Genomic DNA, 26401 nt, shown 5'->3' on the forward strand with positions numbered 1-26401 from the left:
GTGGCAGACTTTCTGCGTCTGAGACGACTTTAGCACAATGGAGGAGGGTATTTAGAACGCCACGATTTTTTGCCGGATGGTGGTGGCTGAGAGCGTGCAGATACCGTTCTGTGTGAGTCAATTTCCTGTAGACACTGTGGCTGAGGTGCCCATTGGTTTTCCGTCGAATGAGGACGTCAAGGAAGGGAAATGCACCAACTGCTTTTACTTCCATCGTAAACTTGATGTGACCGATGTGGTCGTAAATGCTGTTCATGTGTTCTAAAAATTCTCCCAGTTTTTCACGAGCATGGGGCCAGATGATAAAAGTGTCATCGATGTAACGATAAAAGCAACTTAGCTTAGCTAGAGCCGTGTCCAAGGCGATGTCTTCAAATTTTTCCATAAAAAGGTTGGCTATGGATGGAGCTAATGGGCTTCCCATAGACACGTCGTCCAACTGGTCGAAATACTGGCCGCCATGTAGGAAGTACGACGATGTCAACGTGTGCTTAAACAGTCCCACTATTGTGTTATCAAATAACTGGGAGAGGAGATCTATACATTCTTTGACCGGAACACGCGTATACAGGGAGACTACCTGAGGCCGCTGGAAGTCCGAGAAAATTTTATTAATTCATATCACCGCGAAACCATGCATTCACCAATAAAAGTTGATAATATCAAATAAAGAGTTACTAATGTTATACATGGTTATTGTTACTAATGTTTAAAACTCTTCAAAGCAACATAGATGAGGCTGAGACAAGTAAGTTAATATGAGACTGCGGGCCGCATCGCAAACACCCCAAAAACGGATGCGAAGTGTTGAACATGTGACGTCACCAGATGATGTACCTCGCTACAAGTGCAGCGGTTGAGCTTTGCCGTGAAGGGTTGATTGAGCGTTGCAATACTTGTATTCGAGCAAACGGTGGAAACTTCGTGCGCCTTTTATAAATGTGATCTGTTGTAAACCTAGAAGCTACAAAATTATTGATCTTGCTGTAACCAAGGCAGAGCTGTTCTTGTTTTGCGTTTCTTTCCTTTGGTCCCAGATTTTTCTGTTTATAGACGTTATTTAATAATAGACACGTAGGTACTGTATTTTACAATAAACCAACGCAGACAGCGAGACCCGAAAATCAAATAACAAATCTTACCTCAATGTAAACACACAGTTGTCTAACTCAATGTAAAAAATTCTACCTACCAGACGCAAGACTCGAACCCTGAACCCCACATACCGAAGTGGATAACTGGCTAGTATGGCTGGTTCAAATGGCTCTGAGCACTATGGGACTTAACATCTATGGTCATCAGTCCCCTAGAGCTTAGAACTACTTAAACCTAACTAACCTAAGGACATCACACAACACCCAGTTATCACGAGGCAGAGAAAATCCCTGACGCCGCCGGGAATCGAACCCTGGAACCCGGGCGCGGGAAGCGAGAACGCCACCGCACGACCACGAGCTGCGGACTAACTGGCTAGTATTTGGATGATAAGGTGTGACAAACCAATAGGCTCAACCACTGCACGTTTGGCGAGATACGCCTTCTGACGGCGTCGCATCTTTAACATTTTTCATCCACTTTAGGGGTATTTCCCGACATTTGCGACCCAAGTGTCTTATACTAAATTGGCTGTCTCAGCCTCATCTACGTCACTTCTGAGATTTTCAACGTTAATAGGCATCACCCTGAATACAGCCAACTTCAAAAACTGTAGTCACAAAAGGGGGGTTACCTTTAGATTAAGTACCATGGAGCATGCAGTGATAGTAATTCAAGCCAACAACAAAATCGCAGTCACCATACCGCAGACCTTAGTGTTCATGTATATGGGTAAACGTACATGTACATATATATATACACTGAAGAGACAAAGAAACTGGTGTAGGCATGCGTATTCACACACAGAGGTATGTAAACAGGCAGGATACGACACTGCGGTCGGCAACGCTTATATAAGACAACAAATGTCAGGCGCAGTTGTTCGATTGGTTACTGCTGCTACAATGGCAGGTTATCAAGATTTAAGTGAGTTTGAGAGCTGTGTTATAGCCGGTGCACGAGCGACGGGACACAGTATCTCCAAGGTAGTGCTGATTTTCAAGTACGACCATTTCACGAGTGTGCCGATCTAATCATGTCAGCGTAGAAAAGATGTGGAACGATTTCAAAGAGATAGTGTCGACAGCAGTTATGGAATATATACCACATCAATTAATAAGTGATAGTTCTGATCCCCCACGGTACACAAAACGGATCAGTTCGATGTTGAAGAAGCAACGAAAAAAGCATGTCAAATTTAAAGGTTCGCAAAATACCCAAGATTGGCAAAGTTTTGCAGAATTTATAAATATAGCGCGTACTTCAATGCGAGATGCTTTTAATAATTTCCACAACGAAACTGTCTCGGAATCTGGCAGAAAACCCAAAGAGATTCTAGTTACACATAAAGCACACCAATGGCAAGACGCAGTCTATATCTTCACTGCGCGATAACAACGATGAAGTCACTGATGACAGTGCCACTAAAGCAGAATTATTAAGCACGGCTTTCCGAAACTCCTTCACCAAAGAAGACGAAGTAAATATTCCTGAATTACAATCAAGAACTACTGCCAAGATGAGAAACATATAAGTAGATATCCTCGGTGTAGCAAAGCAACTTAAATCGCTCAATAAAGGTAAGGCCTCCGGTCCAGATTGTATACCAGTCAGGTTCCTCTCAGAGTATGCTGATACAATAGCTCCACATTTAGCAATTATATACAACCGCTCGCTCAGAGAAAGATCCGAACCTAAAGACTGGAAAATTGTTCAAGTCACACCAATACCCAAAAAGGGAAGTAGGAGTAATTCGCCAAATTACAGGCACATATCACGAACGTCGATTTGCAGAAGGGTTTTGGAACATATACTGTATTCGAAAATTATGAAGTACCACGAAGAAAACGATTTATTGACACAGTCAGCACCGATTAAGAAAATATCGTTCTTGTCAAACACAACTAGCGCTTTATACTCACGAAGTAATGAGTACTATCGACAGGGGACGTCAAGCTGATTCCATATTTTTGATTTCAAGAAGGCTTTCGACACCGTTCCTCACAATCGTCTTCTAACCAAACTGCGTACCTTCGGAATATCGCCTCATTTGTGCGACTGGATTCGTGATTTCCTGTCAGGAAGGTCTCAGTTCGTAGTAATAGACAAGGAAGTGTTATAGGCCATCTATTGTTCCTGATCTATATTAACGACATACGAGACAATCTGAGTAGCCGTCTTAGATTGTTTGCAGATGATGCTGCCATTTACCGTCTTGTAAAGTCATCAGATGACCAAACCGAATTGCAAAACGATTTAGATAAGATATATGTATTGTGTGAAAAGTGGCAATTGACCATGAATAAAGAAACGTGTGAAGTTACTGACATGAGTAATAAAAGAAATCTGCTAAATTTCGATTACGCGATGAGTCACACAAATCTGAGGGCTGTAAATTCAACTAAATATTTAGGGATTACAATTACAAATAAACTAAATTGGAACGATGACACAGATAATATTGTGGGTAGAGCAAACCAAAGACTGCGATTCATTGGCAGAAAGAAGGTGCAATAGTTCTACTAAAGTGACTGCTTATACCACGCTTGTCCGCCCTGTTATCGAGTATTGCTGTGTGGTGTGGGATCCGCATCAGCTGGGACTGACGGATGACATCGAAAAAGTTCAAAGAAGGGCAGCTCGTTTTGTATTACCGTCATACAGGGGCGACAGTGCCACAGACAGGGTACGTGAATTGGAGTGGCAATTATTAAAACAAAGACGTTTTTCGTTGCGACGGAATGTTCTCATGAAATTTCAATCAAGAGTTTTCTCCTTCGATTGCGAAAAAATTCTGTTGGCACCCACCTATATAAGAAGAAATGATCATCACTGTAAAATAAGAGAATTCACGGCTTGTACAGAAACAATTAAGTGCTCCTTTTTCCCTCTCGCCGTTCGAGAGTGTAACGGTAGGGAGAAAGCTTGAAAGTGGTTCATTGAACCCTCCGCCAGGCACTTTACTCTGAATAGCAGAGTAATCACGTAGATGTAGAATATCAGGAAACCCGTAAAACATCAAATCTCCGAGATCCCTTCGACCGGAAAAAGATCATGTAAGAACGGAACCAACAACGACTGAAGAGAATCGTTGAACGTGACAGAAGTGCAACCCGTCCGCAAATTGCTGCCGATTTCAACGCTGGGCCATCAACAAGTGCCAGCGTGTGAACTATTCAACGAGACATAATCGATATGGGCTTTCGGAGCCGAAGGCCCACTCGTGTACCCGTGTTGACTGCACGACACATAGCTTTACGCTTCGCCTGGGCCAGTCAACACCGACATTGGACTGTCGATTATTGGAAACGTGTTGTCTGGTCGGACGAGTCTCGTCTGAAATTGTATCATGTGGATGGACGTGTAAAGTTATGGAGGCGGTCTCATGAATCCATGGACCCGCTTCTCAGCATGGGACTGTTGAAGCTGGTGGAGGCTCTGTAATGGTGTATGCCTGCGTAGTTGGAGTGAAATGGAACCCTTGATATGTCTAGATGCGATTCTGACAGACCACACATGCGTAAGTATCCTGTCTGATCACCTGCATCTATTCATGTCCATTGTGGATTCCGACGGACTTTGGCAATTCCAGCAGGACAATGCGACACCCCACACCTCCAGAACTGCTACAGAATGGCTCCAGGAACACTATTCTGAGTGTAAACACTTCCGCTGGCCACCAAACTCCCCAGACATGAACGTTATTGAGCGTGTCTGGGATACGTTGCAACGTGCTGTTCAAAAGATGTCTCCATACCACGCTGTACTCTTACGGATTTGTGGACAGCCCTGAAGGATTAATGGTGCCAGTTCCCTCTAACACTACTTCAGACATTAGTCGAGTCCATGCCACGTCGTGTTGTGGCACTTCTGCGTGCTCGCGAAGGCCCTACACTTCTTCAACCCAATGCTAGTAAACAATGACAGAACCCCAAATTATGATAACTTGTGCACGTAATCCCTTGACTCAGTAGTAGGTTCACTTTATAAATGTTCAAATGTGTGTGAAATCTTATGAGACTTAACTGCTAAGGTCATCAGTCCCTAAGCTTACTAAGCTTACACGCTACTTAACCTAAATTATCCTAAGGACAAACACACACACCCATGCCCGAGGGAGGACTCGAACTTCCGACGGGGTCAGCCGCACAGTCCATGACTGCAGCGCCATAGACCGCTCGGCTAATCCCGCGCAGTGTTCATTTTATACACATATTTATTTTTCGTCTTAGTTTTATGGTTGGTCCTGTCCATGTCCATGTATTTAGTAAAGCAATTTTTGGCACCAACAAGAAGTGTTGGGATTTTACTTCACTGCAACGAGACATTAACACCTTATATCTGTGTACTGATCCTGCTGCTGGCCATGGCATAATCTCTTATCAATCTCCGCGTGAACGTATGGGCTCTTTCTTTTTAAAAATATGTTTTAGAAATTCTTAGATCATTACTGGTTGCGAAATTAATTACATTTTTGTCAATATGCTGTTGTCCATTAGGGCCCACTACATTTGGAACTGGGTTATTCCCTAGGTTTGCGTTTAGGTCCTCACTTATGATAACATGATTTGTGTTATACTTGTTAATCTCTCTGAAATGCTTCAAAACAGTCTTCTTCTGTTTCATAGTCTTTCCCATCCTCCAGGGCATGTACTCCTATAACTGTTAGATGACTTCTGTGTATAGTAAATCTGGACTGTAAGCGTCCTTTCACTCGCATAACTTACTATTCTTAAGCTCCATTTTATGTCTCTTACCATTTCCACTTCTCCGAAACCTCGCTATACGAATGTTGTCCATAAAGTAAGTTCCGATCGGTCGCGAAATGGAAACCACTGGGAAAATCCGGTAAAGCTTTGCACAGATATGCTGGGCAGTGTCTCTAGTATGCCCGTCGATCGTGTCGCGTCGCTCTTTTCAGTTTTGAGTGAAGAGAGCACGTAGGGAATAGCGTCTGCCGCCAAGTATGAGGTCCTGGTTAGAGATTTCGCTTGTGTCATGCAGTCCACATAACACAACTGTCGAGCAGTTCCTTCTTCAAGCCAATTCTCGGCCGCACACTGCAGGGCCAATGAAGACGCTGCTGCAGCGTTTCCAGTGAGAAGTGTTTGATCACCCACAATACAGTCCGTAGTTGGCTCCCCTGAGTCTCATCTCTGCTCACAAGAACCGGTGGCTATGAAGACTAAATTTTTCCACAGACAACGAGCAGCAGACCAGTGCAGATAACTGGCTGAAAGTACAGGCGGCTGCTTTCTATAACAAGAATATTGGAAAGTTGATACAACACTACGAAAATACTCGAAGTTGGATCGGCGACTATGTAGAGAAGTAGGTGGAAGGTGTACCTAACTGTTGCAAATAAAACGTTTCTGGTTTTCGCTGTGGTTTCCATTTCGTGGCCGTTCGGAACTTACTTTCTGGAAAACCGTCGTATATTACTTTGTATATTTCAACTTTTTTTTTTTACTTTATTGTTATTTTCAACCTGTACAACAGGCAGGCTGTCAGCAGCACACTACGCTGCTCTTCAGCCATAGAATATACAAGGAGCAAAAACAGTGAGAAGACACATAAGTGACAGAAAGGTTGGCAATAAAACAGGAGACACATAGAGACAAACACGGAGCCGTTCACACTCGTCGATAATCCACATTGCTAACTGATGAGACGACACACAAACACTGAAGATGACGATGGCACTGGCGAACGATGGAGTGTGACGGTGAACACTGAGCACTAAACACGACGGCACACACGAAACACTGATGGCGGTGATCTCCGGCGCGCGAATGTCCACTTAGCGTGTGCGAGTCCGGGGACCTGCCAAGAGGGGAACAGGGGTGAGGTGGGGGAGAGGGGAGAAAAAGGATACCAATGGCTGAGGAGACGGGGGCAGGAGGAGAGGGACAGGGGAGGGGAATCCCGGGGGAGGAGGGGGGAGAAAAGGAGGAGGGAGGGAAAAGGGAGAGAAGGGAGGGAGGGTGCCCAGAGGAGCAAGCACAGGAGTAGGGCGGGAGGATCAAAGTTGGCAGGAGGGGTAGATGGAGGGGAGGAGGGCATCATCAGGGAGGGGGAGCTGGCGGAAGCCACCTTGGGAGAGGGTAAGGAGGGTGGAGAGATGGAGACCTGGTGGGACGTGCGAATACAGGCGCGGCAGTGGGCGGGGGTGGGAGAGGATCGGGGAGACGAGCGGGTGAGGAGGATCGAGTTTGCGGGAGGTGTACAGGAGTCGTAACCTTTCAAGGAAAAGGAGGAGGTGGGGGAAGGGGATGAGATCGCACAGGATCCGCGTGGGGGAGGGGAGATGGATGCGATAGGCGAGGCGGAGAGCATGACGTTCAAGGATTTGGAGGGATTTATAAAAGGTATGGGGGGCGGAGATCCAAGCCGGATGGGCATAACAAAGGATATATTTCAACCTCTGCTGCACCTTTTAGCTTCGCCTGAATTTCAATTAATATGCCTGTTTTCACTTTTCTATCCGTAAACTCCATGAACAGCAGAGCCTCATTTGCGCCCAAACCTCCTACATTCCAAGTTGCTAGCCTCTATTTCTAAACCCTTATCCTTGACAAGCCTTATCTGTTTTCGTTGGGATTGGCCCAGGTTCGTTTTGCTTTGAAGATGGCCAGCAATTTAGTGTTAGGGGCGTTACGGGAGATGCGCAGGATTAGCCCAGTGATGGGGTTGCCTCTTCATTGCCCATCAGTCGGCAGGATTTGTCTTCCGTGTTTTCTCCAGTAGTGTAGTTTTGACTTCTGTGCACCTATACAGCCAAAACCTAGCACTGATTTTTAATAGCGGTGTACTCCCCTAGCCCATGAAGACTAGTTTGCTTCCACGCCAGCACCGCCTTATCATTGATTTTCTTCTCGACGCTATTGCCGCTAAAGTCTTCACCCAAAGGAAGCGGTGGAAAATAAGACGTAAATAGGGAAATAAGGAAGACGGGTCGTCGTGAGGCACACTTTGTTTGGCTCCTCCAGTGAGACCTGCCGTAGCCACACTACCGCTTGATCAGAGCATACTAAGTCTCAATCCTCCACGGACAGTGCTGCTTCCCCCACCCCCCAAGGCGGTGACCCCTGGGAGAGCTGTTTCTTTTTTTTTTTTTTTTCTTTTTCCCTAAGTCCGCAGTTTCCTGACTGGTTTGATGCGGCCGCCACGAATTCCTCACCCGTTGTTTATGTCAGCGAAATGCACAGGATGTATTCTTCTGCCGGTTCAAGACGTAAGCTATACTGCATCCAACAGAGTTTTGTAAGTAGTCGGCTCATTGTACCACTTGAGAGATGAGGCCCCTATAACCTTAGGCAGGCCTGTCACTGGAGTCGGGCTGGCCTGTATGGTCCGGTTGTACCAAGTGCCGGAGAACGAAAACTCGATCGTCCATGCGGCTGAATTGAATTGTGTCCAAGTGATCAGGCATGCGTATGTGCGCGTGCGCGCTTGTGTACATGTCTATATATGTATGTATGTGTGTGTGTGTGTGTGTGTGTGTGTGTGTGTGTGTGTTTAGGGGGATAGGGGGAGTAAGCAACAGGCCGGCAGGCCAGCTGAAACCAGAAGATCGTTCTGATGTGTTTGGGAAAGTTGTCCGCGATTTAATCGTAAACCAGCAGCAGTTTTCCGAAAAATTCGTGAATGATGTGTTGGTTGAAGCTGCCGGTAAAAGTTGAGATCGAAGCTATGCATTTGTTCGCCAGATGCCTCCTCACTGTCACTCATTATCACAAACTGCTCCGCGCACCTCACATCTTTACATCAATAGCTGTTATTCTTCTCTAAGCTTGAGCAGTACGCAATCCACTGCACTTAACCTATGGCAATCACCACATGAGAGAAGTCAAGTAAGATTAGAATCTTCTCAGCATTAGTTAAACCAAGACAGTCATAAAGAACAGCAGCGAAGAAGCTGAAACATACGCTCCATCTTTATGGTTGCAAAGAATGATTATTCTTACTTTTTATTTTTCATTTCTCTTGCAATTATGTTAAATAATAATTTCATATAGTTATATGTGCATTTTCATATCTGTACATGACCCCTTGTAATTTGCTTCATTAGTTTCAGATATAACTTTCACGAGTACCTGAAGTGATATGATCGTAGCAACCTTCAGGTACTCAAAATTTCTCGCCGCAGGTAGGAACCTGTTGCCGTAAGACGTTGATGAAGAGAGGCCGCATTTCTCGTCCTACGTTTTCTAAACAGATTTATTATTCGTATTGGTTGCAATATTTTTTAAATGACCCATTTCGGTTCAACATAAACCATCTGTATGCATAGGTTACAAGAGTGCCCGCACCAGCTATCAGCAAATTCACAGGTTACGCCACATTTTATCATGTGATGTAGCGCTTAAATTTGATGATAGTTGGACAGGTTACTCTTGGAATCGATGAATTCAGATCTGAGGATGATTCATGCTGAATCGAAACCGATTATTTAAAAAAAGTAATGCAATGACGATGTATAATATCTGTTTCTCCTAAGGACATTGTCAGTTTATGCAAATGCCACATTCTTTCTCTCAATTAACGTACCAACAACGCCAACCCTTGTAAGTTTGTACATTAGCCCCTCTAACGTCATCGTGCCAGTTTCTTAAGAAAATTCAAGTGTGAATACGTTTTTCTCTTCAGAAACCACTCTTTACATCACACCTGAAATTTTTCCGTCCGTCTTTTCTTACACTCTAAAAACATAACTAAAGGCAGGACTGCGAGCCCACCTTCATCGCTGGGGGACCTCATGACAGACGATCTCGTCTGCTTTCCGGCTTAGTTTAAGCCGAAGCTGTATGCTCTTCTGGCATAACTGGCAGGTTAGTAATTTTTGAAGCTATTGGAACGACACCGAACTTGTTAAGCAGCACAGCAAAACATTTAGTCTAGGCACTGCTGTAGTAAATATTAGCTGCAATGTAGACTGCTTATTTTGTTGTAGTGTGTAACTGACAGGCCTGACACAGCGTGTATTGGGGCCTTTAGCCTTGTGAATGTCTGGCTTGTCTTACGGCCACGTTTGTGTTTCAAAATATACATGACTCAGTTGCTAAAATTACTGATGGCATAAATAACAACGTGTACGGTATTATGAATTCATACTGGATACGGAGATGGAAGATAACAATTTTCTTTCATGTACAGTATGCAGTTGTATGGCTGTATTCCATTTAAGTGGAAAAGCGAACCGCCCAAAAGTAAGAATATGGGGAACATAGCAGCAGCCGGCCGCGGTGGCCGTGCGGTTCTAGGCGCTTCAGTCCGGGGCCGCGCTGCTGCTGCGGTCGCAGGTTCGAATCCTGCCTCGGGCATGGGTGTGTGTGATGTCCTTACGTTAGTTAGGTTTAAGTAATTCTAAGTTCTAGGGGACTGATGACCACAGCAGTTGAGTCTTATAGTGCTCAGAGCCATTTGAACCATTTTTGAACATAGCAGCGTCTCTCCCAAGCTTCAAATGTTTTGAGCCATTTTCGAGAAAAGATTTATGGTACTTAATTAAAAAAAATAGGCAGTAAGAGGAGCCACGAGCCTAGATATGTTGGAGATCCGTCAGTTCCAGAACCGCGAGAAGATGCCAAAAACTTCAGTTTTTCCCAAGACGGAGCACCACTGCACTGCACTATCACATACACATAAGAGCATTTAGTAACAATGAACTGCCTCAACGATCGATAGGTGTGCGGATCTCGCTACCTTTAACTTTCAAGGTTCTCTGATCCGATAGTGTGTGGGTGTTTCTGAAATACTCCATCTATGTGCGGCGCCCCTCCCCCTCTCTTTGGGCAAACTGTGACGCGTCACAGCAACAAAGTGAATTCAGTAACTCCAGACTCCGTCGCTAAAGTGCTGGACGACTTTGGCTGACACCTGGATGCTGGTCGTACGTCCGGAGGGATCATACTGAAAATTTGTTAAACGTAATTGAGAACCGTGAATCCAATCGAACTGTAAAAAGTATCTCAAGATGCGTGGGAGTGCACGTAAAACATGAAACCTTCTAAAACCGTATAGCTGTTTCGAAATGAAAACTTTGTAGTCCTATGCATACACTGATGTAATAAATTTAGTTCTGTGAAATACGATTAATCTATGGGCATTTGTAATCGAGAAGAAGCGATAACACTTTAATGGATTTCATGATTCTCTCCTCATTAGCTACACACTCCCTTCTTCCAGAAAAAATTAATTTGAGAAGAAAAAAACTCCTTGCAGGCGTTCGATCTTTTCACTTATCTGAATAGGTCAACAGCATAACTTTGGAGATTATTAGTGTTCTTTTGAGTTCTATGTCTTATTATTCAGTGTTGCCAAGTACACAAACAGAACACGAATTAAATTTAGAAATATTCGTCGTGTTGTGTGACTGGAAATTATTCTATTGTATAAATTCCATAAAATGTTCAATGACTTCGAAGTTAAATTAGAAAAAGCTGGACGTATATTTCAGGAACGATCAGCTCCAGATTTTGGGAATAAATATTTGAAGCCTTATCCCTAAGTTATACTGCAATGAAACTGTCGACAATACATCAAATTGGGCGTAGCCACTGAAATAAGAGAAGGCAGACCACCTTTTTCATTTCAAGGACTTGAGCTAACCTCTGATGTTCCAGCTTAAGCAGTACATCGAGATGTGGTCTGCATTCAGAATTCACTAGTTGCCACATCTTTTGATTCAATAAGACGATATCTCTTTCCGCACCCTATATTATGTACTCAGTCATCTACCCATTTCCTACCAAAATGAAGTGGTTCTGATGTACTGCCAATCTAAGAGCGACATCGAAAACATCAGAGGCTATATGGACAGCTTTGTCTTATTAAGTTAAAAATTACATGCTACAACGAAATGAAAAGAAATAACATCACGTATTGTGCAGTTTGCAATGTTTCTTTTTCCTGTGAAAATTCTTTAAGCAACTGATGCTATGAAAGTTCACGAAGTCGTAACTATACGGATTGCAGATGCAGACACGTTCAGAACTGCATGTAACGTTAACAGCGAATTTTGTAAGCTCAGAAACTTTGACAGAAAGCGAGTGGGCACGGAGGCTGCCTGCTACGGCGTAATTGGTTTATAAAGAAGTAATAAATCGCTGATTCCACCATCTGTTTCCGCTCTCTTGAATTTTTTGAAAGTAGCCCTAGTGGCATAGATCCGACATTTTGGATGAACTGAAACTTTAACGTGAATTAGCTATATGAAGGTTCCTACCACTGATTACGTAATCATCAAGGAGAATGAAGCAGGCATAAACCTACTTAGAATATCAAGGAGATTGAAACAGACAACAGATAAGTCAAGTAGCACAAGTGGGCTAGGCCTGACATCCTTGAGTGGTTGGGGGAGGGGGGGGGGTATGGGGAGAGGGAGAGCAGGAGGGGGGAGTGGGGAGTGAAAAAAGTTCGGAGTGTGAGTGTGAGGGATGGGCTTATTGAGAGAGAAGGGTCGGACCGTCAGGAGACTAACGTAGACTAACCGCTATTGTTTTAACTCTACCTGTCCTTCACCCCTGCTATAAGACTGTCATATTTCATTTACATGAAGAAATAATTTGCACAGTTTTGTAGCATCCTGTTGCACGTTAAGAGATAGTGTATTTCAGTGAAGGGGCATTGTCAAGGACAGAGAATCAGAACGTTTCTCGCTGGAGGGAGAATAGTGAGCCAGTGGAGAAGCTGTCCTTGTCAGAGGAAGGCAAGAGCGGCCAGAGTGGGTGGAACGCGATACAGAGCCACGGCAGCCGTAAGTGGAGCGTCGACCCTCCAGAGGAGCAGGCGGAGGCCACACACACAGCTGACGTAACGTGCGCAGCCAACGACTAGGCACGCTGTCTTCTCTGAGGCGCCACGTTAAATCACGAGTTGTTCTTGCTCGTAGCACGTGGGGTTACAGTAACAGGATGGGTGTTGGTCTCGAAGATAAAGATGACCCTTTAGGTACAGCTTATAGAGGAAATGGACCACTATCACATCGAAAAGCTGGTCAAGTAAATTCAAATATGGCGTTTTCGACTACTCAAATGGTTGAAGGTTTAGAGTTTAACATCAGTAAATTTCTATGTTTGTTAAATAGTTTCGTATACCTTCAATGCAAATGCAGGAAGCATTACATTACTGATATATTCTGCAATGTCACTGATAACTTCCCATCTACCATTTTCTTGCGAAGTTTCTTAGTGGTGAACAATTTCAGAGCAAATAGGGAGCCTGCTGGAATCAATTCGCCAAACCTAGTACGAAGAAGACTTCGAAAGGTAAATGATCGAAACTTCTCTATAGGACTGTGAGCAGATAGAACAGTAAAGGATAACATTATACAATGCCTTGTGTTGTTTTTACATAATGAAAGGTATCACTTTAATTACGTAAAACACTGCTTGAACGCAGATGACTATCAAGACCTTTATTACTTATATAGAGTATACTTACCAGCAGATAATATTTACTATGCTTTGTTCCACCGTTAATTGTGCTTGCTTCTTTCGTGAAGCTGAGACACGTCTTCCAGCTTTGTTGTTGAATGATCTAGAGGAGTGGTGTGAATGCAACAAGTTTTACTTTACGAAGAGTCAGATATGAGGTTGGTAGAGGCTCCATACTGACAGAAAGTAAAGGTCGTTGCAACCTGGCCTGTTGCCAGAGGCGGAAAGTTTTTTCTTAATTCCCACTTAAGGCCACGAGTGTTTTTTACTCAGCCACTGTCAACACTGGTGCACTAACAGTACGCTGTTTGTGTGTCCCGTAGCCATTATGAAGCGATTGCCTTGCCAAACGAGAAAGCGGCAGCCCTACTTGAGGAAAGCGTAGGTTGTTCCCCTCCCCTGCACTGGCCTCCAATAGGCGGAGGGTGTGCCCTCCCTTGCCCGGACATCCCCGAAAACTCGGTCAGGACCTCGTGAACAAGCTGTAGATTGCGATTGCCCATCGTCAATAACTTCTGGTTATGTTAACGGAACTGGCTCAATAACCAAGACGAAGGCAAATAGCCGAACTGTTGTCGCGAACACAATCAAGAGAAGGCATTTTATCGCTTGTCAGGCTAGTAAATTCTCGGAGTTGACCCTTGCGCGGCTTGCGGTTATGCCGTTTATTGCTCGTCATCTTGTTTTTGTGGTTCTGTCGCCTCGCTTTTTTCTTTTGATTCGATTTACTGGCATCACTAGGTTGCTGGTTTGCTTGCCCGTGAGTGGCAGCAGCAGCATATATCGATAACTGCATCTCTGGAGCGACCGCTAGTATTTCCGGGTCTTCGTCTGTCGATAGTTCAGTCCGGACGCAGCAGCAGTGAAGTCGGGGACGGAGCGCCCGTGAGGCGGCGACAGCCCGTGCCCGCCGACCGCTGGCGACACACGTGAACTGTCCGACGGAGGGAGATTGGAGCGGGACCACCGTTGGTCGGTCGTTCGGTTGGTCGTCTCATCGGACGACGTGTATTTGGTCTTTGGACCGTTTCTGGGCCTCGTCACTTGGTCCTATGGCAGGACGTGGGTCGGTTCCTTCCTTGTGCAGAGATGTCGTGGCCCATGGGCAAGAGTTACCTCTGCATGGATGGGTCCGAGCCAGTGTGTCCGGGTCGCCGTGTCTCCGAGTTCCGAACAGACATGGAGTTGAGTCGGGTTGGAGCTGCAGTCAGCTTCGGACAGCCAAGACTCGCCCGACCGTCGCCGACACAAGTAACTTAAGTGGGAACGACCTGGGTTGGTCGTTCTGTCGGCCGTCTCATCGGACGACGTGTATTTGGTCGCCGACCGCTTGTGGTAACTCTTTTCGTGTCGAATTGATTCGTCCTTGTTGCTCCACAGTGATTGCTTTTCCAACGGAGAGCAGCGCGCTTCGTTACAGGATCATTTAGTAATCGCGAAAGCGTTACGGAGATGATAGATAAACTCCAGTGGAAGACTCTGCAGGAGAGACGCTCAGTAGCTCGGTACGGGCTTTTGTCAAAGTTTCGAGAACATACCTTCACCGAAGAGTCAAGCAGTATATTGCTCCCTCCTACGTATATCTCGCGAAGAGACCATGAGGATAAAATCAGAGAGATTAGAGCCCACACAGAGGCATACCAACAATCCTTCTTTCCACGAACAATACGAGACTGGAATAGAAGGGAGAACCGATAGAGGTACTGAAGGTCGTCGTAACTGCCGCCTGCTTCACGTCTGCTGTGCAGCGAGCTACCTTAATTTAAGTATTAACTGTATTTTTCTTACTTGTCACTTCTTCTTCCGTGTGTATTTGCTTTTAGGAAGCTTTAATTTTCGAGTGCTCTTAATAGTGTTCCAAAGATTTCGTGTTTGTTTTGAATACAGTCAGAGAGAGTTCCTTTAGTCAGCCATAGTGCCAGTAGTGTCAGTGTCGTCGTATCTGCCGCCTGCTTCACGTCTGCTGTGCAGCGAGCTACCTTAATTTAAGTATTAACTGTATTTTTCTTATTTGTCACTTCTTCTTCCGTGTGTATTTGCTTTTAGGAAGCTTTATTTTTCGTGTGCTAGTAATAGTGTTCCATAGATTTCGTGTTTGTTTTGAATACAGTAAGAGAGAGTCCCTGTAGTCATCCATAGTGCCAGTAGTGCTAGAGTTTGTTTTCAATACAGTCCAGAGACAGGTAGTGCTATTTTCATTGTTTTCTACAAGAAGTGGCTAGCAACCACAGTTTGTTGAATAAGCAGCCGCCTTTAGTGAATTAGCAGTCTAGTTAAAGGTTGATTAACTCCCTTCAGTAAATTGTTTCCTTAGGATGGATAGGATGTGTGACTGCTGTGTACGGACGCAGGAGGAGCTGGCCACTGTTCGCGAACAGCTGAGCGTGTTGATGGCCGCGGTCAGCCGTCTTCAGGCTGCTGCCTCGGAGTGTAGCGGCAGTGGGGAGTCTGGTGCGTCGCAAGGTACACCCCAGGTGTTACATGCTTCACCCACTGTCCCTGCTGTCGAGACATCTTCGCGGGTACCGGGCGCGGTTGGGCCACCCTCTCCCCAAGGGGAGTGGCGGGTTCAGCGGCGTTCGCGGCGCACGAGGCGGAAGGTCAATGTGGAGGCTGGCCGTGTGGCATCGCCCGCTCTGCCTGTGAGGGGACATGTGGCTGCTCCTTCAGCAAGGTCCGAGCAGGCACACGGGGGGAGGGGTTTATTAGTTATTGGGAGCTCCAACGTTAGGCGGGTGATGGAGCCCCTTAGGGAAATAGCGAGAAGGTCGGGGAAGAAGGCCAGTGTTCACTCTGTCTGCTTGCCGGGGGGTCTCATCCGAGATGTGGAGGAGGCCCTACCGGCGGCGATAGAGAGCACTGGGTGCACCCGACTGCAAATTGTTGCTCATGTCGGCACCAATGACTCCTGCCGTCTGGGTTCAGAGGTCATCCTCAGTTCGTACAGGCGGTTGGCGGAATTGGTGAAGGCGGAAAGCCTCGCTCGCGGGGTGGAATCAGAGCTAACTATTTGTAGTATCGTTCCCAGAACCGATCGCGGTCCTCTGGTTTGGAGCCGAGTGGAAGGCTAAAACCAGAGGCTCAGACGATTCTGCGGAGATCTGGGGTGCAAATTTCTCGACCTCCGCTATCGGGTGGAGAAATATAGGGTCCCCCTGAATAGGTCAGGCGTGCACTACACGCCGGAAGCGGCTACAAGGGTAGCGGAGTACGTGTGGAGTGCACATGGGGGTTTTTTAGGTTAGAGAATCCCCTCCCTAGACCCGACAAGACGCCTCCTGAGACGCGGCAAGATAGGAGTAGGCAAAATGCAACAGGGAATAACAATATTAATGTGCTAATAGTAAACTGCAGGAGCGTCTATAGAAAGGTCCCAGAACTGCTCTCATTAATAAACGATCACAACGCCCATATAGTACTAGGGACAGAAAGTTGGCTGAAACCAGACGTAAACAGTAACGAAATCCTAAACTCAGATTGGAATGTATACCGCAGAGACAGGCTGAACAGTGAAGGGGGAGGCGTGTTTATAGCGGTAAGAAGTGCAATAGTATCGAAGGAAATTGACGGAGATCCGAAATGTGAAATGATTTGGGTGAAGGTCGCGGTTAAAGCAGGCTCAGACATGGTAATTGGATGTCTCTATAGGCCCCCTGGCTCAGCAGCTGTTGTGGCTGAGCACCTGAAGGATAATTTGGAAAATATTTCGAGTAGATTTCCCCACCATGTTATAGTTCTGGGTGGAGATTTTAATTTGCCGGATATAGACTGGGAGACTCAGACGTTCATAACGGGTGGCAGGGACAAAGAATCCAGTGAAATTTTTTTAAGTGCTTTATCTGAAAACTACCTTGAGCAGTTAAACAGTGAACCGACTCGTGGCGATAACATATTAGACCTTCTGGTGACAAACAGACCCGAACTATTTGAAAAAGTTAACGCAGAACAGGGAATCAGTGATCATAAAGCGGTTACGGCATCGATGATTTCAGCCGTAAATAGGAATATTAAAAAGGGTAGGAAGATTTTTCTGTTTAGAAAAAGTGACAAAAAGGAGATTTCAGAGTACCTGTTGGCTCAACACAAAAGTTTTGTCTCAAGTACTGATAGTGTTGAGGATCAGTGGACAAAGTTCAAAACCATCGTACAATATGCGTTAGATGAGTATGTGCCAAGCAAGATCGTAAGAGATGGAAAAGAGCCACCGTGGTTCAACAACCGAGTTAGAAAACTGCTACGGAAGCAAAGGGAACTTCATAGCAAACATAAACATAGCCAAAGCCTTGCAGACAAACAAAAATTACGCGAAGCGAAATGTAGTGTGAAGAGAGCTATGCGAGAGGCGTTCAATGAATTCGAAAGTAAAATTCTATGTACTGACTTGGCAGAAAATCCTAAATATCAGACCAATTGTGTGATTGGATTGAGGTGTTCCTAGATAACAGGACGCAGCATGTTATTCTCAATGGAGAGAAGTCTTCCGAAGTAAGAGTAATTTCAGGTGTGCCGCAGGGGAGTGTCATAGGACCGTTGCTATTCACAATATACATAAATGACCTGGTGGATGACATCGGAAGTTCACTGAGGCTTTTTGCAGATGATGCTGTGGTGTATCGAGAGGTTGTAACAATGGAAAATTGTACTGAAATGCAGGAGGATCTGCAGCGAATTGACGCATGGTGCAGGGAATGGCAACTGAATCTCAATGTAGACAAGTGTAATGTGCTACGAATACACAGAAAGATAGATCCTTTATCATTTAGCTACAAAATAGCAGGTCAGCAACTGGAAGCAGTTAATACCATAAATTATCTGGGAGTACGCATTAGGAGTGATTTAAAATGGAGTGATCATATAATGTTGATTGTCGGTAAAGCAGATGCCAGACTGAGATTCATTGGAAGAATCCTAAGGAAATGCAATCCGAAAACAAAGGAAGTAGGTTACAGTACGCTTGTTCACCCACTGCTTGAATACTGCTCAGCAGTGTGGGATCCGTACCAGATAGGGTTGATACAAGACATAGAGAAGATCCAACGGAGAGCAGCGCGCTTCGTTACAGGATCATTTAGTAATCGCGAAAGCGTTACGGAGATGATAGATAAACTCCAGTGGAAGACTCTGCAGGAGAGACGCTCAGTAGCTCGGTACGGGCTTTTGTCAAAGTTTCGAGAACATACCTTCACCGAAGAGTCAAGCAGTATATTGCTCCCTCCTACGTATATCTCGCGAAGAGACCATGAGGATAAAATCAGAGAGATTAGAGCCCACACAGAGGCATACCGACAATCCTTCTTTCCACGAACAATACGAGACTGGAATAGAAGGGAGAACCGATAGAGGTACTGAAGGTACCCTCCGCCACACACCGTCAGGTGGCTTGCGGAGTATGGATGTAGATGTAGATGTAGATGTAGATGTAGATGTTCTTGTGCAAGTGTGTATACGTCGAATTGTTTGTAGCTTCTGTGATTTCTACTGAGCAGATGAATGCTGTCTGCGTACTGGAATAGGCAGTTGATCGGTTGCGACAGAGGGAATTGATTAGGCTGTTGGTTGGTTCTTCAGCCGTCCCTAGGTCGTGTTGCAACCCGATTGTTTAGTGTTACGCTTGGCTTCCTGTCTCACCTAAACTGTGGTTAGAGTTTCCTCCCCAGACCAACCCTTGGAACACTTCTGAGCACCCCTGTTTGTTGTTTGTGATTTATTTGGTCGCAGGAATTGTGCCAGGCCTTCAGCCGTGTATTAATATTGTCTGTTTTATGTTTAGTATATGGCCTTCAGCCGAACTTCATGACAACTATTTTAAGATTAGGCCTTCAGCCGTGTTTTATTTAAAATTCCTGTTGCTCTGATTAGGCTTTCACCCGCGTTTGTTTCAGAATCTGTGGCTTTAACATGTAAATCCGTGTCTGTAATGTTTCTCTTTAATCATATTGAATTCTTGAAACGGCCTTCAGCCGTGTTCTGTGTTTATCTTAAGGTTGTCTTTTATTATTTTTGAGTAATTGTTTGGGCCTTCAGACGATATACTTCAAGTTTTCTTAAGATGTGTTTCTGCTGTAGTATGAAAAAGCTTATCTTTAAAGCCTTTCTTTTATTATGTAAAGAAATTTTTTTAGGCTTTCAGCCGAAGAATTAACTTTAATTTTCCTTAATATGGCCGGAATTTGTAAATCTTGGCTTTTAAGGAATTTCCTTACCTGACCTGAAATATTTTTTCGGCGTTTGGCCGAGAAGATATTGTAATTTTACTTAGGTAAGGCCTTCAGTGTTACTCTAAATCTTGGTGTTTTAAAAGCGATCATTTAAACTTATTCTGGAGAAGTTACTTGGGCCCTCAGCCGTGAATTGATCTTTGTTGTTTTAAAGAGAAAACTGTGCATTGGTTTGAGGCATAAAATTGTGCGTGTTTTTGTATAAATAACAGTAAGTGACCTTGGCCCCTTTCCGCAACCTGATCCGCTCTGTCCTGCGAAAGCAGATTTCAGGAGTAAAAGTGTCGTGATGGAAACAGAACCGAGCAGTAGGACGAGTATGACGCGGCGTTTATGAGGGCCAGTGCCGGGTGCGGCAGGCAGTGAGAAAGCAAAAGAGCGCGCAGGCCGTGGGGTACTCACCCTTGGCGACGGAGGAGACGGCGACGAGGTTGGCGAGCGCCGCGCCGGAGCCGTGTCCCAGCAGGGTGACGCGCGCCGGGTCCCCGCCGAACGCGGGCAGGTTCTCGCGCAGCCAGTGCAGCGCCGCCACCACGTCCATCAGCCCGAAGTTGCCCTGCGCGCTGCCCATCGCGCCCGTCTTCAGGAACCCTGCACAAATGCAAGAGACCACCGCTGTTGTAGGTACCTCTGTTTTAAATGCGGCGCTCGTCTATGAAACAAGTAGACAGACCACGAAATATGCAGGACAGAAATTTCTTGTGAGCTGCACATACCTATACTTTATCTTATACATTTTCGCAAATACACTGAGCCGTGCTGCGGCTCTCGTTCGTGCTATTTGTCGGTTTCAGCCCTCTGTTGGAGGCCAGACGCTATCATTTAGTGGGCATAGTTGCAATTGTTTGTCTTCTTCTCGTGTTGACTGGCGCCACTCGGTTTCGCAAGCGTTACCTGTCCGCTAGTGACAGCAGTGGCGATTATCGGTATGTAGTAACTGTTGCCCTATTTTCGGGGCGACGTCGTTGTTTTTCCGGGTTGTGTGAGTGGCGAACTCGCTGACTGGGACTGAGGAGAAGCCAGGTCCGCGCAGTGCAAGAACACGCCGTCACCGATGGCGGCACTTATGGACTGCCGCATGGAAGGGCTGTGGTCACGAGGGTGAACGACTTTGTCGTAAACCGGATCCAGCGAGGTTTAAGATGAGTGCATTTCAATCCAAGTAGAGAAACCTTCACCATTGTGATATCCCGCGATTCTCCAGTGACTTGGGTTCGTGTTGCTGCTCGTAGTGTCGCCGAGGCGCAGAGCAGCGAGTAGAGTGCTTGGGGAAGGCGGATATGATTAGCTTTCCTAGACTTCTTATTACTATTTACTGCGTTCAACTTATTAAAATTTGTTAAGTTCAACAAGCGGTAAATTTTCTTGCCTGGTGGCCACTAACGCCCCAGCTACCTGTCCTGGGTGTTAGTGTATGTAACGGCAGTGTTCATTTCCTCGCCTTGCCGCTGCTGTCCGGTAAGGCGTGCAGTCCTGACAGCTTTCTTGATTGTAGGCCAGTTGGTTATTCCCCGACTCTGGAGGTAATGATATCTTTCTCATTCCGGGGGCTCTAAACACTCTATTCTGGGGACGTAGTGCAGACGGCCGGTTCCGGCTTTGGCGTATTGTTCCATCATTGCATTTGGTTTATCGGGTGTCAGGTAGCTTCAACAAGAATATCATTAGTCATTCGTTAGACTACCACTAGTCTGAGTTACCATCTTGTGAAGGGAATGCAACTCTTCGCTGCCTATCTCATCGTTCGCGAAAGTGTTTGTTGCTGCACCTTCTCAGAGGTCGAGTCCTGGAGCACCGTTGTAAATTGTAGCGAATTCTTAAACAATTCTTAATTTATTGCCATTCTTGGCGTGTAAGGCCTTCAGCCGTGAGTGTGGTCGCTTGCCTTAAAATTCTAATTTGCTATTTCTATTTACGCAGTAAGCCTTTAAAACCTCATTTACTGCCATTCCTGGCGTCTGATGCCGTCTGCTGTGTTCGTGGCGACTTGCCTTTAATATTTCAATACCTGTAATTTGTAAGTTGCAGCGAGTTTTAAACAATTCTTAATTTATTGCCATTCCTGGCGTGTAAGGCATTCTGCGCAGATCACAGTGCCTTGATTTTAAAACATTGTCTGTTGTATCTGTGCTCCATTAAGTTTCGGGAATGCAGCCGCATGAATTCTGCTTCTTCTTCTAATATTTTGGCTGTATACCTTTCAGCCATCTGCAGAGAGAACCGTACGACTGACGCTCCAGCGCTCGCTCCATCCCTTTAAACTCGCGGACCGCGCCACGCATGCGGCCGCAGATAAACAAGGCGCCAGTGATGTTGATCGGCGGCGAAGACGTACAATATGCATGAGTTACGTCTGTGGCTGCGCATTCGATCCATGCTGGGAGGTCGATGTATTACTGGGAGCTGAACTGTAGCGAAGTCTTTGTAAGTTCAATATTGAAAGTGCCGGATTCCATGATTTATCTAATGTGAAACCGCTGTCTCTATTAATTAAATTCTTCGTCAAGCGGATTTCAATGGCCTCTTTTACTACGGAGTCCCAGAAAGATGAAACAGAAGTCAGAATTTCGACATTTTCATATACCATAGAGTGACCAGAATCAATACAATGCTCTGCCACAGCCGATTTACTGGGTTGTAAGAGCCGAGTGTACCTGCGATGTTCCGTACACCTCTCTTGGACTGTACGATTCGTTTGTCCGATATATGAAAGGCCACATTCACATGGTATCTTGTAAACTCCAGGCTTGCGGAGTAGTAAGTCATCTTTAACGGAACACAGGAGTGCAGCCGTCTTCGCCGGTGGACGAAAAATCACTTTTACTTTATGTTTAGTGAGGATCCGTCCTATTTTGGATGAAGGGCTTCCCACATACGGCAGGAAAGCCATGGATTTAAATGTTTCCTCGTCATCTTGTGCATTCCTTACGGACACCTTAGGTTTTATTTGTAGTGCCTTACGTATCTGTTGTGGAGAATACCCGTTGTCCTGAAAAACTCTCTTCAGATGTAAAAGTTCGTCTTTTAAACTACTTTCATCAGATATGACGTGTGCTCGGTGTACCAAAGTTCTTAGAACACTACTCGTCTGCGAAGGATGGTGACAGCTATTTGCATTATAAATATAAATCCGAATGGGTCGGTTTCCGATATACTGCATGACCCAAAGTGCCATCTTCTTTGCGCCGAATCAAGACATCCAAAAATGGAAGACATCCCTTCTTTTCCACTTCCATTGTAAACTGAATTTGTCCATGGATGGAATTCAGATGGTTTAAGAAGTCCTGCAATTTGTCCTCGCCATGGGGCCACACTACAAAGGTATCATCAACGCACCTCCAAAAAACTGTAGGCTTCAAACTAGCAAACTCCAGGGCCTTCTCCTCCAATTCCTCCATAAATAAATTGGCCACCAAGGGTGACAAAGGACTACCCATCGCAACACCGTCAGTCTGTTCAAAAAAGTCGTTATTAAATAAAAACTATGTGGAGGTCATCACATGGTGAAACAAAGCTAAAAATCTCCTTATCAAAACGTTTTCCAATGAGATCTAAAGATTCAGAGAGAGGTACCTTAGTAAATAGCGACACTACATCAAAGCTGACTAATAGATCAGAGGTGTTCAGTTTCAAAGATTTTAATTTGCCAATGAAATCTGCAGAATTCCTTATATGATGTCTTGGTTCGTCGCAAAGAAGATGGCACTTTGGGTCATGCAGTATATCGGAAACCGACCCATTCGGACTTATATTTATAATGCAAATAGCTGTCACCATCCTTCGCAGACGAGTAGTGTTCTAAGAACTTTGGTACACCGAGCACACGTCATATCTGATGAAAGTAGTTTAAAAGACGAACTTTTACATCTGAAGAGAGTTTTTCAGGACAACGGGTATTCTCGACAACAGATACGTAAGGCACTACAAATAAAACCTAAGGTGTCCGTAAGGAATGCACAAGATGACGAGGAAACATTTAAATCCATGGCTTTCCTGCCGTATGTGGGAAGCCTTTCATCCAAAATAGGACGGATCCTCACTAAACATAAAGTAAAGTGATTTTTCGTCCACCGGCGAAGACGGCTGCACTCCTGGGTTCCGTTAAAGATGACTTACTACTCCGCAAGCCTGGAGTTTACAAGATACCATGTGAATGTGGCCTTTCATATATCGGACAAACGAATCGTACAGTCCAAGAGAGGTGTACGGAACATCGCAGGTACACTCGGCTCTTACAACCCAGTAAATCGGCTGTGGCAGAGCATTGTATTGATTCTGGTCACTCTATGGTATATGAAAATGTCGAAATTCTGACTTCTGTTTCATCTTTCTGGGACTCCGTAGTAAAAGAGGCCATTGAAATCCGCTTGACGAAGAATTTAGTTAATAGAGACAGCGGTTTCACATTAGATAAATCATGGAATCCGGCACTTTCAATATTGAACTTACAAAGACGTCGCTACAGTTCAGCTCCCAGTAATACATCGACCTCCCAGCATGGATCGAATGCGCAGCCACAGACGTAGCTCATGCATATTGTACGTCTTCGCCGCCGATCAACATCACTGGCGCCTTGTTTATCTGTGGCCGCATGCGTGGCGCGGTCCGCGAGTTTAAAAGGATGGAGCGAGCGCTGGAGCGTCAGTCGTACGGCTCTCTCTGAAGATGGCTGAAAGGTATACAGCCGAAATATTAGAAGAAGAAGCAGAATTCATGCGGCTGCATTCCCGAAACTTAATGGAGCAGTCTTTGCGCCGCGAAAACCTGAAGATTCACATATTGTATCTGTATTTAATGGCGATTTGCTAAATCGTAACTCACTGAAAACACTATTATTTGCACTGTGGTTTATTCCTTCATTAATAACATGTGGTATTTTTTATTTATTGTTGAGTCTGGAATTACTGGTTTAAAATAAATTGTGTGTAGTTGTAAAAGGCAACCAATAGTAACTGCTTAGGTCTGCGTCCACAATCGTAACCGAATCCTGCCTTTCCTTGACTACCACCTGGTTTCATACGCCGCCGGAAAAAAGTTAATGCTCCTGGAAGGACGAAATCGATTTTGGTCCGAAGACGGCATATGTCACCTGCGGGATAGAAGATGATAATTGTTTCAATGTCTTCCCCCAGTAGATAGCATGTGTACCCCTTTCATAGAGAATGCTCACAGCCAGGTGGCTCAGTGTGGTGCGAACGTGTAAAGGAAGCAGGGACCTATGCCAGAGACGCACTCGTGCTTCCTACAGCCAACTGAACTGATTTGAAAGGGGCCAGATTGTGATATTCCGAGTTGTAGGATGGTCTTTCCGGAGAACTGCCACACAGGTTGGACGTGCTGCGTCGGTTGTGCAATGATGCTTATATCAGTAGTCACGTGACCGTTCTCAAATCCATACACGAGCTTCTCGACGTCCACGCAGCACAGACGCCCACCAGCATCGTCGTATAGTAAGGGTAGCAGTGGCAGATCGTACAGATACCCCAGCACAGATAAAAAGTCTTATGAGCCCAGACGAACACGAACTGTTGCGAACCGGTTATTAGCACTGGACTATGTGCCTGCACATCTCTCACTCGTCTTCCACTCACACCACAGCACCGACGTGCACTGCTCGATTGGTGCCATCAGATGACCAATTGGTAGAAGGAATGATCAATTGGAAGACGAATAGCACGTCGTTGTCTTCATCTTTAAAATCAGATTCTGCCTCCAAGCAGGTGAAGGACGTTTGCGCGTACAGCGTATACCACATGAGCTCTGTGCCCGCCCCAGGCCTTACTGTATGGGTTGCGAAGAGCTAAAACTCTCTTTCTCCTTTGGTGTTTCTAGAGGTGACGCTACCCAGCGCTCGGTACGTGTAGAATGCTGTTAAACCCGTTATTTTGCCGTTATTGGAACATGAAGTCGACGTGTTGTTCCAGCAGGATAATGCTTGACCACAAATTGCTCGTGAAAGTCAACGTGCTCTGTAACACGTCACAACACCTCATTGGCATTGCAGCGAGAAGGAAGTACTTCTCCGGGCGGTACCACTAACCTGGTGTCTTGCTGCTTCGTAGCACAGTGGTAGCGCTCAGTCGCCAGGTTCCATGTAGTTTGGTGATCCTGCTGAAGTGGAGTATTTAGGAATGCCAGTTGTTAATTGTCAACAACGTTTGTACTATAATTGTTTTAATATCGAAATTTCTTTGTCACACACATCACAGAATCAGCATCTGCAATATGGCGGCTCTGGACTAATTCGTTATCCGACCCCTTACACACATTAACAGTTTTCTGACTTTACGTAATGAGAGACACTGCCCACGACACGTGGCGTTCTTATAACTAATAACTTCACTTTATATCTTGTTTAACATCTGAAATACGCACTCGCGACCGTTCTTTTAGAGCCGCCCCAGTTACTCGACCGTGCGTTTTGAATAGCTCCTCGCGACTGACTCGCCCTGTCTTCCCGAAGGACAAGAGAGGCCATCCCACCTTTCTCTCTCAGCCAATAACGACACTTCTCTCGTATATATATATATATATATATATATATATATATATATATATATATATATATATATATATATATATATATATCCAAACGTTTGCGGACATTGTGACGGAAGTTTGTCTCGAAACACTGTCTCAGATTGTAAGATC

General features: G+C 45.2%; 1 protein-coding gene across 1 annotated transcript in view; it reads right to left on the bottom strand.

The window, feature by feature from the left end:
* Positions 1 to 26401, bottom strand: part of LOC126091812 (neuroligin-1-like) — an 803327-nt gene that overhangs the window by 329012 nt on the left and 447914 nt on the right. Inside the window, exon 3 of the mRNA XM_049907115.1 lies at positions 20153 to 20341. Within this exon, the coding sequence (XP_049763072.1) occupies positions 20153 to 20341 (189 nt within the window). The remainder of the gene's footprint in view (positions 1 to 20152; positions 20342 to 26401) is intronic.

This window comes from Schistocerca cancellata, chromosome 1 (assembly GCF_023864275.1).
Source record: "Schistocerca cancellata isolate TAMUIC-IGC-003103 chromosome 1, iqSchCanc2.1, whole genome shotgun sequence".
NCBI lineage: Eukaryota > Metazoa > Arthropoda > Insecta > Orthoptera > Acrididae > Schistocerca > Schistocerca cancellata.